Below are 11,402 nucleotides of genomic sequence, written 5' to 3' on the forward strand. Positions count from 1 at the left end.
GAATCATTACATTGCCACATTGAGCCTCCAACTTGACGTGTTGTCTTTTATCTGAAGGACTGGACGGTTATGGGGTACACGATATGCAAATAGCAGTACGTGTTCCATCATTGGCGCGCCATTGTCTGCAAAGTGGTTGCGAAACTTAGACGCAAAGATCGAGAAAACGCTTCGTAATCAAAATGACTTTAACGGTAAATGAAGTTTTGTTTTCGAAACTGATCTTTTTTTCCCTTGGTTTCTGCCCTCAGGCTTTTCTCTCTCCCATTGGTCGACCTGACATGTGGAAGATGGCGCGAGACGTAGGCATGTCAGTCGTAAATGCTTTCACATACCAAATGTCAACGCGCCTTAGACACATGCCAACAATATCAGCGGTCGTCAACATTTCTCGTAAAACGTATTATACTTAATCGGCAGTTCAACAATAACAATTGATCGGAATGCTGCTTTGTGGTCGGTTGGACATGGTCAACTGAATGGTCAAACATTTCAGTTATGGCTCACATCTGGCGCTAGATAAACTGAACACAAAACAAAAAAATGTGCCTCCACAACCCCATGGTCAGGTACAACTGGAAGAATCATGAAGTTAAAAGATAATGAGAAACATATTCTAAGGTGGAAAAATGATCAAGAGATATCACAATTATGTTTAATTTTGTGTTAACAGAAAGTTCCACCATTTTCTGTAAAAATAAAACCGCGCTTTTTTATGCATAACCAAGTAGTTGCTTGAAGGGCTTTGGCTTAACCTGTAATTCTATTGGCTAGAAGTGGAAGCTTTTCGCCGTTGGCTGGGCGGGTCATCTGGTGGAAATAATCAGAAATCGAGATTTAAACGCCACAACACAGTGAGCCACGTTATAAGCAAACCGCAGACGACGTGGCAACAACAAGCGTGCAGTGTGCGTGGCATTTTCAGTTTTCAATGTCTTCGAGGAAGAAATAAAGAGTTTAAATATCGTCTCTTGAGATAATCGAGTTCACTCCCAACGGATCTAGCCAAGTTGACGTAGCACCATATCATTGTGTACTGCTGTGTTATTGCTACTCTTGGATTATTTCCACGAGTGGCGAACGGACCGGGTGTCGAACCGGTAATGCTAACTTATGCATAGCTTTGGAATTTTTAATGCAAATTTTCGTTTTTACCAGGTTCCATTTTGCATAGAATGCCAAAGCGTCGCGTGCGATCAAGCACCAGTTTACCTATGAATTCAAGCTGTTTCCTTTGCAATATAGAGATTCCTGGGGACTCTAAAGATCTCTTCGAACATTTTCGTTCAGTTCACTTTATAACAACAGAGCCACCCAAGGAAAATCCACCATTTGAGCAGAATCAAACACAGCAGCATTGCCACGATTTAGAAGAACTGACATTCAGTGACATAGCCATGGAATGTGATATTGATTTACCACTTGATAATGATGTATCAAGATGGACTTCAGAAGATGTTGCAAGAAAACTGCGAATGGAAGGTTTCGATTTGTTAGTAGTTGAGCGGTTTAGAGGTTAGTCTGCACTGCTTTTAGTGGCATCAAGATTTATTTAAATTTTTAAAAAGCAGTTTATCTTTGCGAGTCGAGACACTATGGATCTATTCTACTTCAATTTTGTCCCTTGTCTAGATGAAGATATTGATGGGCCCAGTCTCATGACTCTTACGAGAGAGGACTTGAACGAGCTCAAGCTTAAACTAGGCCACAAAAAGAAGATGGAAAGATTAATTCAGACTCTCCAAAAACCAGCTGTTGTCCAAGAGCCACCGTTAACTCCAGCTCCACCTGCACAACCTGCACAGCACTCACAACCACCATCAAATGCAACAACAGAAAGTTTTTCAGTCTTGGTGCAGCACCCAATATACACAACATCTCACAGCATTCAAGAATCCTCATCAAATACTGCAGAATCTCTAGTGAACATTCCAGAATCTCAAGCAAATGTTGCAGTATCTCCAACAAATATTTCAGTATCTCCAACAACTATTCCAATATATTCAACCATTGCTCCAGTATCCTCAGCAATTGCTCCGGTGTCCACAGCCATCACACCGGCATCCACAGCTATTGCCCCTGTATGTTCAGCCATTGCTCCAGTGTCTTCAACAGTTGTGCCAGTACTTTCAGTGACTGTTCCACCCTCACAAGAGTTTGTTTCGATTCAACAACAGCCTACTGTGATTTCAAAAGTTCACATGCAACAGCTTCCAAACATTGATAGCTCCAGTTCACCACAGAGATCTGAAAAGGTAGTTGCTTGTGCCTTTATTATTTTCTCTTTACTGGTAAACTAAAGAACATTTATTTATCAGACCATGTTCAACGTTACCGAAATGGTCCTTGCAAGTAGCAAAGGGAGAGCTGTTTACGAGGAATATTTGGCACGTGACAAGGCTTTTCTTACAGTACCTGAACGTCGGACAATTGTGTGTGTGGTGGTTGAGGCCATGGTAAACGAGCATGGGCTATACCCGACAACGCAAGAGAAGGACATGCTGGCGGCTGCTATTATCCAAGCGTTCCCTTGTTTAGGCATTCGAGACGGAAACAATCTCATCCACAGCCACTACTACCATGCGAAATCCGGGGGATTCATAGAGACACTGCTGAAGACGTTGCGCAAGAAGCAGCCTGAATGTCGCAAGAGGAAAATCAGTATGAAACAAAAAATTCACAGGAAAATTCCTCGAGGATTTATAGACGAAGTCGGGCCAGAGTTGGAAGCTGAAGAAATTCAGATGCACGAATTTATGGTACGTTTACTGAAAAGTCTAATCCCGACGCCAAGTAACGCTGAGCAGATCAACGATGCCATGGAATCAACGTATCCATTTCGACAGTATCAAATGAAGAGAAACCTGAAAACTCCGGGCCTTGTTCTGGCGGAGTATCCTCGCATGATGGATTTCAACAACGGTCTCTTGGTAAAAGTTGAAAAAGAATAATTAAATATTGAATTTTTTTTTTAATATTCGTATTTTTTTGAAAAAAAAAAAAAATAGATTTACGATGATTTTAGGAGGAAATACCCCATGGCCGGTGAAATCGAGCAAAGTTTTGTAGAACCTTACGCCGACCGGCTCATTCGTCTTGCCGAAAAAGAACTCGAATCTCTTCCGTTTTGCAATAACGGTACACATAGCCACAAAAGGATTAGACTTTTATGTGTAGAAAATGATGTTTTGTTTTTTTTTTTCAGAATTTCTCCGGTTATTACTCATTTGCATTTTAGTAATGCCAGAAATAAAAAAAATCCGCAAAAACTCAACCGATGAAAAAATTCATCAACTTGTGATATTCGTATCTGTACGTATCTAAAACCTTTTTTATTTCTAAATCTCTTTGTGAAAAAAAAAAAGCATCTTTTCTTGATTATCATTAGGAGAATCGTAATCTTCAAGAATTAGTTGCCCTCCGTTCACGAGACCAAACAAAGAGTTCGCACCCGTACCTGGTAGGCGTCGGAACGATGAGTGACCCAGTGTACTTCAACCTGGTCATCGATGGCAACATAATTCCTTGTGGCGATGATTCCGTCACGGCCTTCAAGAATCTGTTTGCATCCTACTTTGTTTTCCAGCTGCATTATCCCGTCCTCATCAAACCTCTTTTGAAATTTTTCGAAGAAAGAGTTTTTAGACTCACTCCCACCATGACTGCGACGACCGCCGATTTCGTGGCGCGATTAGAGTCGATTCCGCGGTGAGATTCACTAAGATATTCGCATACCTCGTTTATTGATCTGACACAGCGTTTTGTTATTCCCGTGCTATGTATTTTCTAATAATATTTTCCTGGTTTTCTGGTAATCTTTACGACGACGTGTGATTTTCTTCAACGCCTATTTTTATTTTGTTACAATCAAAGAGTAAACTAGACAAATGTGATTAAGATAGTGCTACCCCAGAAATTGCTAAATTGTATGCATCATATTTTTTGTGTTACAGCGATGAAGCCCTTGAAACATTATGTTTAACCTCAATTTTTTACCTCATTCCATGAAAAAGATAATCAAAAAAATGACGTTTAACGTGATTGACAAGGTTCGCCTTTGAACATTGCTACGAGGCTAAGAGAAAGGAACAAGAATAAATAGATTTCTCTAGTGCAGTCGTTTAACCTTGTCGTTTTTAAATTGTTGAAATAAACTGGATTTCCCATTTGATTTCCGAATTTTGTTTTACAAATCTGTTATGAAGGGAAAGACTTTGTCCAATATATAGGAAATCCTGTTTCCAGGCTAATGATGTAAGGGTGTTCGACCTACATCCGTCCAGGCCGTGATTGCCACCTGGATAGGTTTGATGAATAATCTTGGTCTTCTTGTTATATACATTTATCGAAGCAAAATGGTAAAAATTTTTTTTTTTTAAAATTTGTTTTTTTTTTCAAAATTGTCACGCAGAAACTGCCCTGTAAAAAAACAAAAAAACATGTAAGATTTCCATAGCAGTTGATTCAATCATAAAACAATGTGTATATGGCATATAGATTGAATAATGCGGTGAAATGATGTAGGGCGATATTACTATTATTACCTGAAATTGTTACTTTTAACTGAAAATAATGGTTACTGAGGCACTTTGTTAGAATAGTTAATTTCCTACGGGCATTCCGCACAATAACCAGTTGTTGTGTGGACGTGGCGCTATAAAACCTCCAGGTAATTGAACATCTGTTCGTTTTCTTCTACGCGCTATCCCCTTCAGTCGTTAATTAGAAGGAGTATAAGGCTGCTTCCTTATGTGTCTAATTATAACAGAGCCTCAATTGTAAACAAGAAATACATTAGCGACAATGGCGATTGATGGTTACATAATAAACATGGACATGAAGAACTGAAAAATTACATAACTGGGCCACGTGTACTGACACGTGTCAACTTCGTTTAGCCAAAATTTGGCTTATCTGCAGAAATCACAGTTACGTTACGTCAGAGCAGCACGTAGAAAATTAAAACGATGTACAACCAAATTTCTTATGCTAACTTTAATAAAACGAAAAAAATGTATCTTTTTCTGACAGAGTGTGCCTAATAATCGGCGTGTGAGACAGTCTCATCAGAGCTCCTGAACAAACAAACACCAGATATGTCACAGCTGCCCACTGTACACGTAAAGGTATGTCAGTTCCAGCTGAAACGTGGAAATGGCCAAATGCTTCACGACTTTCATTGGAAGTCGAATAATGTTGAGACGAAGCTTTTTCAAACCAATAAGTTTGTCTTCACTTATTAGACTTTTTCTAGGAACTTTCGCAGTCCTCTACGTAATGAATTTCTTCTACGATTATCGTCTGCTATTTCAACGCCAACAGGTACCCATGTGACTTGAGTTTCTTTTATAATTTCGATCGTATAATTGTCCTTAATAATTAAAACAGGTTCGTTACTTGGTTACACCAGAGAAGCTGTGCCCTATCGTTCTGTACTGGACGAAATTCTACGACATGAAAGACTTTGGCATTGGAGTCGGGCGGGCTACTTTCTCCCAATGCAATCACATGGAAGGAAGCAGCGGATGTTTGACAACGACGGATCGCAGTTTGCTGAACGATAGCGACGCCATTTTATTCCACGGTCAAGATATCGACGTTGATGATTTGCCTCCACCTCAATGGAGACGTCCTCATCAACACTTTATATTTGTACTTCAAGAATCGCCAGTGTACACGAAATTTTACAAATTCCAACAGCCATTGTTTCAAAATTATTTCAACCGAACGATATCCTATCGACGTGACTCTGACGTTCCCATCACGTACGGTCGTTTGCAGTGCATAGATCCAACTCCACCCTGTTCGGATTTTCCACGTACTGACGTCACCACTGTAGAAGACACTTTCAATTCGTCAGCTCCAATCAAAATAAATCTGGCATCCAAAAATCGAACAGTGGCCTGGTTCGTGTCCAATTGCCACTCAAACAGCCAAAGGGAATCTCTAGTTCGGAAACTGTCACGTTTTATTACGGTGGATATTTATGGAGGTTGCGGAAAAGTTCAATGTCCCACCCGGGCTGATTGCGACTCGATGCTCAGTCGTTATTATCGTTTCTACCTCAGTTTTGAAAATTCTCTTTGCACAGATTATGTGACAGAGAAATTGTACCGACCGTTGATGCACGACACGGTGCCGGTCGTTTACGGAGGATCCGATTATTCTTTCCATCTTCCAGTTGGATCCTACGTGGATGCCAGAGATTTTGAAAGTGCCGAGAGCCTGGCCAATCACCTGAAAAAATTGATGGTGGACGATGAGCTCTACCTGAGTTATTTCCGATGGAGAAGGAAATACGTTGTTAACCCGTGGGCGGGTGATTGGTGTCGGCTGTGCAAGATGCTGAGAGACACGAACACGAAAAGCAAAATTTATTCAAATATTTCTGCTTGGTGGACGGGGTCTGTCACGAACCCAACGTGCATCGTACCGCCTACATCATTTATCTCTTCGTAACAGAACTCGACGTCAATGGTATGCACCCTGGGTTACAAAAGTTCCTACTGAAATGTCATTTCCCGTATTTGATTTTTTTTTTAATGCATTTTCTTCTAATACGTATAGTTTTTATTGCTAGGTTATTTTCGTATTCGTGTTTTTTTAAGTGACTGTAGCAAATAAGTGTGAGGTGTTATCTAATTTAACCAGGTTCCATTTAACAGTGAGAATGAAACACATGATTATACTTGGCAAGCTGTCATCATGCAAGAATATATGTAACCAAAATATTCTTTATGATTAGAGTAGACTGAATTGAGTATGATTCCATTTTCTAAAAAAAATCATCATCATCATTCATTTGTGGTAATGACGAATCTAATATTCAGTCGGTTTCACTATCGTTTGCACAATGTTGAACATGCTGGATTTTTGGCGTTTTACCAGCTCGGGTGTTTTCATCAGCCACTTGGCTATTTGGCGTGACAAGGCGTCGACAAACTGGATCACCGTCAACACTGTAATCAAATGTTAAACTGTGTCATCCTCGCTGAATAATTCACCCATTAATGTACGCCCAAACCTGAAGCGCCCAACAAGAGGCCAAGGGTCCCGCCAATATCGCACAGCAACGAGATGATATCGTAAGCGAATTCCTCTTTGGTTTCTTCATAAGTCATGTCGATAAAATACACCTGCATGATTTGAAATGATTTTGCATGTTCGTTATAATTTTTTCAAATAGAAAAACAGATATTTACTTTGTACTGTGCACATTCGTCATGGCGAGCAAACGTGTCAGAGCTCGTCTCGTAAAGATATTGCGAACAAGTGCTGGCGTATCCGCATTGACAGGAAGCCGGATGCCAGCCACGCCCTTCCCATAAAAGATCCTTCTGTAAATCTTCGGCCAGGCGTAGCTGCTGTGACGTGTTGCAGTACGGGACAGATGTAAAGTTGAACAAATTCATGTACGGCATTCTGTGTTCGACAAACAACAGATTTTCATCCGCTTAACTTTGTAACAGCATGAACATCACGTACCGACAGCCCGTTTTTTCGACGAGTGTTTTGTGGAAACATTGGCTGATGCAACGTGACACGGTCATTGATTGGTCGGGAGAACAGGGTGCGTGATTTTTATTCTCTGCTTGAAAGTGTTTCAGCGAAACGGCCACTTCCTTATTCCAGCCTTGTTCCAGGAAGAAGCCGTGCGTCAATGCGCGTATATCGTGAGTGCTGTACCGGTCACTGATCATCATGTAAAACCTGTTGATTTTATCCGTCGCGTTATCCTTGTTGCCTGTATATTAAGATAATATTAAACGGCATGTTATTGTTGTCTATATTGGCTATCGTGATGACTGATTGGTATACAAAGTTTAATGTTGAAGCCGTAAAAATGACCGCTGACTGTCACGGGTTGGCCAGGAAAGTGAAGGCAATAGCCTAGAACTGTAAAAATCCTTTCGACCTGACCGTTTTGCGTACAGTTCAATCTCGCCTGCAAACACTGCATCGCAAAAAGCATTAAAAGTTACGCAAATTGGACAGACTGTGTGCACTTATGGTACGCTTGATATTTCGTTTTCCAACTCCCAGCCAGAAAGTTTCCACAACGTGACCACGTCATACATATCGGCGAGTTTGTACATGGCCTCCACTGGATCGTTGAAATCTTCTCCTCCCGGAAAATTAGTTTCATACAGAGATTGTAGTTTTTCCAAATCCAAATGTGTAGCATCCCTTGTCCTGAAGTAAACATTAATACAGACGGTGCAGCTGGTGAGTAAATTACAGGAACATGCACATCTCTTTGTAGTATTATACTCACAAGGTGTCTCGATAAGGACAAAGTGTTATAGATGGAAATATCAAGGAATCATTTCTGATGACGCGTACAGTAGTTGAAACCGGCAGCGTCTAAACGAACGTTTATACGTCATCAACGTAACGTTTTAATACATTAACAAACTAGATAATTACTTACCAAATAGTAATTTAATCGATCTAGTGTCTGTAGCAGCATCAGGGCAAAACAGATGGTCAAAACCACGAGCCAAATGAGTCTTCTACTTTTCCGGAACGAAAAATCGATTTCATCAACACCAGTCACGATGACGTTAATTAGTAAGCTATATAAAAAATAATGAGCCATTTGTAGGTTATTTCAAACCTGATTAGATTAGCTTGTCTATCCAAGACTGTCTGGAAGCCAGCGATATCGATGTCACTCCAACAAGAGTCCTGATGTTTCACTCCTGGAAATGAAAACGATTCTGCGACGTTTGAATTTGACGGCTGTTCTTCGGCCATCTTGCCTCCAATCATCCATGCCAATTTTCGTCGATGAATTTCTCGTCTTCGTCTGAAACTATTTTACCATAGGCCGACCATAGGTTAAAAAACTAGTTGTTTTGAAACGGCTATACTTCATTCTTTATTGGAATTGTTAGCAGAGGGTATTATTCATAGACATTTTATTGCACAGCGCCTGATTGAAATGAAATTACATTGTCAAGACTCACCAATGAAGAGTTACTCCATCTTCTGGGAACAAAGAAGGGGAGAAAAGACTCGGCAATGATGACTTTCTCTGCGTCATTTCTGCATGCAACTGCTGACTCCAAAACAAATGTTAACTATGGTTGCCATAATCCAATATAGGGAGAACTGACGTTTGGATGAAGACCAGTCAATCGAAAGAATTTTGTTTGCTCAGTCCTATGGTGTTTAAATATTTCACGACAAGCATGCGAACAATTACACGTGTGCGTACACAAAGCCATCGAGAGGTGGTACAACTGGGAAGGGATGCCTTAAGGGTCATGACAAATCCTAACAAGAATGGCCAGCATAACTACAGGATTGACAATGCTGGGAAGCAAGTATATGGCCTTCAGAGCATCGATCCAATTATCCTTAATCAGTTTGAAATGTAGTTTCTGACACATACACATCGGAACACGCCCCTTTGTAGCCTTTAAACATTTGAATCGTATGGTGAATTATCCCCTGTTTGGCTAAGTCTTTAATAAATGTGCCACACATTTCTGTGGGCATTCTAATCATATGCAACCATAACAGCCAGTACAGCAAAATGGAAAGGAAATTTTCCAAACGCCTCGCATGGAAACTAAACTTTTGGAATAGAGAGGAAGACCCTACCCATGTTGAACACTGTACTATGTTGGACAGAGTATAGAAAAATATAATAATACAAATTTAAAATGTTGTATGCCCTATAAACTACAAATGTGCCAAACGGTCTTGTGTACGTGTTATAGGTTCTTTTAGGATGCAACACTGCACGTTGCCTTGCAGTGCCTTGCAGTCTAACGATAACATCGTCGTTAGATCTTTCATATCCCTGGGGAGAATAATAAATAGCCATGGAGTTGAAAGAAATCTGACGTAACAAGGCAGCATTCTGGTCAACAATGGCGGCCTTTAGCCTGTATCTTGAAGGATACCGCGCTAATTTGATGAATGAAAATTATACTGACATCTAGCGTAGGATTTTAAGACAAAGTGTTTCCTATTTATTCCGCGAGGAGATGCACAATGTTTCACAACGAAAAAGGTCTTTTACAAGGAGCACACAATTGCAAGGACACACATTACTCAACGAGAGCCGTTACGAACAGTCTTGTTCTTAATCTTTTCCCAATTATTTAATTGGTCTTTTATTTTGCAGCCACATTCCTGAACATCATGGAGGTTGATGATCTTGAACAGAATTTGCTTCAGCAATTTAGTTGTATGGGCACGACAGATCACGAAGTTTTAATTTCTCAACTAAGAAAATTGGTAGGCGACGATGTAAACGAGTCCACGGCATCGTTTTTTCTGGATATGAATAACTGGTAAGTAGTCTTCTATTTCATTCCAAGTATTGTGCACTGTATTAGGATGACTTGTTGTTTAGGAACCTCCAAGCTGCTATTTGTTCATATTTTGAATTTCAGTCCACACACAAACTTCCCAATATGACATTGATTCAAGATGTCACGATTGGTGAAGGAGAAAGTGTACCTCCTCAGACTAGGTATGTCTCAAAACAGTTTTATTGAAGACTGAGTGATGAAAAGTCTTGACTGCCTTGTTTTCATTCAGTTTTGTCAAAACCTGGAAGGTTGCTAATAATGGGGATGACAGGTGGCCTGATGGTAGCTATTTGGCTTTTACTGGTGGTGTCAATTTAGCCATGCAAACAGCTGTTCCCGTAGCACCTCTAAATCCTGGTGAGGTTACAGACATCAGTGTTGATATGAACAGCCCATCTCTCCCAGGGATGTATGAAAGCAAATGGAGAATGGCAACCCCCAACGGATCTTATTTTGGAGGTCAGTGTGACTTGTTCCCTTGTGTGGTTTCTTAAAAATTCATTTGTGTTTCTATTAGACACAATATGGGTGATCTTGAGTGTTGCAGAAGGAGGAACATTAGCACTAACACAGCAACTTACTCACTTCAATGCTCTTGGTTCTGTAATACCCATTGGTCCCCCTTTTAATCCATTTGCTGCGCAGAATGTTGGCCGAGCACAGCATTTACATCAGGTGTGTGTCATTTCTTTTTATTTTTGCTGACATTTGAATTAACAGTCAATGTTTCCTTTCAGGATGACGCGCAAATGGGATCTTAAAATTCTCACTGTCCACACTATTTTTCTTAATTGTGAAAGGAAAGCCTGTTTATATAATCTTAAAAGAATGAAGAGTCTATATGATTTTAATTTCCGTGCATATCGGATCGTGTTTTCCCTTCACGTTTTTTGTGTGTTTGTGGAAGTGAGATGTGATTTAATTGATTAATGGGTTTTGAAATGAAAGAGTATTGTCAGGTCAAAATTACCTACGATTTTCATTTAGTATTTTGTATACTCTAGTATCATTGCGATATCGATTGTTTTGGAATAAATTGTAATCAGGTTTATTTTTAAATTCTTAATGCTGTAT

General features: G+C 40.1%; 4 protein-coding genes across 5 annotated transcripts; 3 read left to right on the forward strand and 1 right to left on the reverse strand.

Moving 5' to 3' along the window:
* Positions 1–848: 848 nt before the first annotated feature.
* Positions 849–4,171, forward strand: LOC116923799. The gene is made up of 7 exons (XM_032930335.2): positions 849–1,100; positions 1,159–1,515; positions 1,633–2,255; positions 2,319–2,930; positions 3,009–3,138; positions 3,206–3,312; positions 3,389–4,171. Exons 2-7 carry the CDS (start codon positions 1,176–1,178, stop codon positions 3,710–3,712), a joined length of 2,136 nt encoding a protein of 711 aa, XP_032786226.1. The 5' UTR covers positions 849–1,100; positions 1,159–1,175; the 3' UTR covers positions 3,713–4,171.
* Positions 4,172–4,988: 817 nt separating this feature from the next.
* On the forward strand, positions 4,989–7,151 carry LOC116923805 (alpha-(1,3)-fucosyltransferase C). Of its 2 annotated transcripts, none has more exons than XM_032930344.2 (3): positions 4,989–5,126; positions 5,244–5,322; positions 5,389–6,538. In XM_032930344.2, exons 2-3 carry the CDS (start codon positions 5,278–5,280, stop codon positions 6,457–6,459), a joined length of 1,116 nt encoding a protein of 371 aa, XP_032786235.2. In that variant the 5' UTR covers positions 4,989–5,126; positions 5,244–5,277; the 3' UTR covers positions 6,460–6,538. The 2 variants fall into 2 exon arrangements, with proteins under 2 accessions (XP_032786235.2, XP_032786234.2); XM_032930343.2 differs by lacking the exon at positions 4,989–5,126 and adding an exon at positions 6,889–7,151 and having other exon boundaries at positions 5,147–5,322; positions 5,389–6,477.
* LOC116923800 (acid-sensing ion channel 1B) lies at positions 6,735–9,738 on the reverse strand. Its single transcript, XM_032930337.2, has 10 exons — positions 8,970–9,738; positions 8,618–8,815; positions 8,432–8,513; positions 8,276–8,364; positions 8,016–8,193; positions 7,819–7,954; positions 7,486–7,744; positions 7,203–7,422; positions 7,025–7,136; positions 6,735–6,959 (listed from the first exon to the last, which is right to left on the reverse strand). The coding sequence occupies exons 1-10, from the start codon at positions 9,044–9,046 to the stop codon at positions 6,820–6,822; spliced, it is 1,491 nt and encodes a 496-aa protein (XP_032786228.2). The 5' UTR covers positions 9,047–9,738; the 3' UTR covers positions 6,735–6,819.
* A 287-nt stretch (positions 9,739–10,025) lies between these two features.
* Positions 10,026–11,379, forward strand: LOC116923811 (protein ILRUN). The gene is made up of 5 exons (XM_032930358.2): positions 10,026–10,307; positions 10,370–10,489; positions 10,558–10,787; positions 10,846–11,003; positions 11,066–11,379. The coding sequence occupies exons 1-5, from the start codon at positions 10,156–10,158 to the stop codon at positions 11,087–11,089; spliced, it is 684 nt and encodes a 227-aa protein (XP_032786249.1). The 5' UTR covers positions 10,026–10,155; the 3' UTR covers positions 11,090–11,379.
* Positions 11,380–11,402: the final 23 nt, after the last annotated feature.

This window comes from Daphnia magna, linkage group LG5 (genome assembly GCF_020631705.1).
Source record: "Daphnia magna isolate NIES linkage group LG5, ASM2063170v1.1, whole genome shotgun sequence".
Lineage (NCBI taxonomy): Eukaryota > Metazoa > Arthropoda > Branchiopoda > Diplostraca > Daphniidae > Daphnia > Daphnia magna.

Bases quoted from the DNA above. Each gene is read 5' to 3' on its own strand.
- LOC116923811 (XM_032930358.2), top strand. From the start codon at position 10,156: ATGGAGGTTGATGATCTTGAACAGAATTTGCTTCAGCAATTTAGTTGT. The intron at 10,490-10,557 runs GTATGTCTCAAA...GTTTTCATTCAG, and splicing joins AGTGTACCTCCTCAGACTAG to TTTTGTCAAAACCTGGAAGG. The intron at 11,004-11,065 runs GTGTGTGTCATT...GTTTCCTTTCAG, and splicing joins GAGCACAGCATTTACATCAG to GATGACGCGCAAATGGGATC.
- LOC116923800 (XM_032930337.2), bottom strand. From the start codon at position 9,046: ATGACGCAGAGAAAGTCATCATTGCCGAGTCTTTTCTCCCCTTCTTTG. The intron at 8,816-8,969 runs GTGAGTCTTGAC...ATGGTAAAATAG, and splicing joins GATGGAGTAACTCTTCATTG to TTTCAGACGAAGACGAGAAA. The intron at 6,960-7,024 runs GTTTGGGCGTAC...ATTTGATTACAG, and splicing joins CCTCTTGTTGGGCGCTTCAG to TGTTGACGGTGATCCAGTTT.
- LOC116923799 (XM_032930335.2), top strand. From the start codon at position 1,176: ATGCCAAAGCGTCGCGTGCGATCAAGCACCAGTTTACCTATGAATTCA. The intron at 1,516-1,632 runs GTTAGTCTGCAC...TCCCTTGTCTAG, and splicing joins AGTAGTTGAGCGGTTTAGAG to ATGAAGATATTGATGGGCCC. The intron at 3,139-3,205 runs GTACACATAGCC...TTTTTTTTTCAG, and splicing joins TCTTCCGTTTTGCAATAACG to AATTTCTCCGGTTATTACTC.
- LOC116923805 (XM_032930343.2), top strand. From the start codon at position 5,155: ATGGCCAAATGCTTCACGACTTTCATTGGAAGTCGAATAATGTTGAGA. The intron at 5,323-5,388 runs GTACCCATGTGA...TAATTAAAACAG, and splicing joins TGCTATTTCAACGCCAACAG to GTTCGTTACTTGGTTACACC.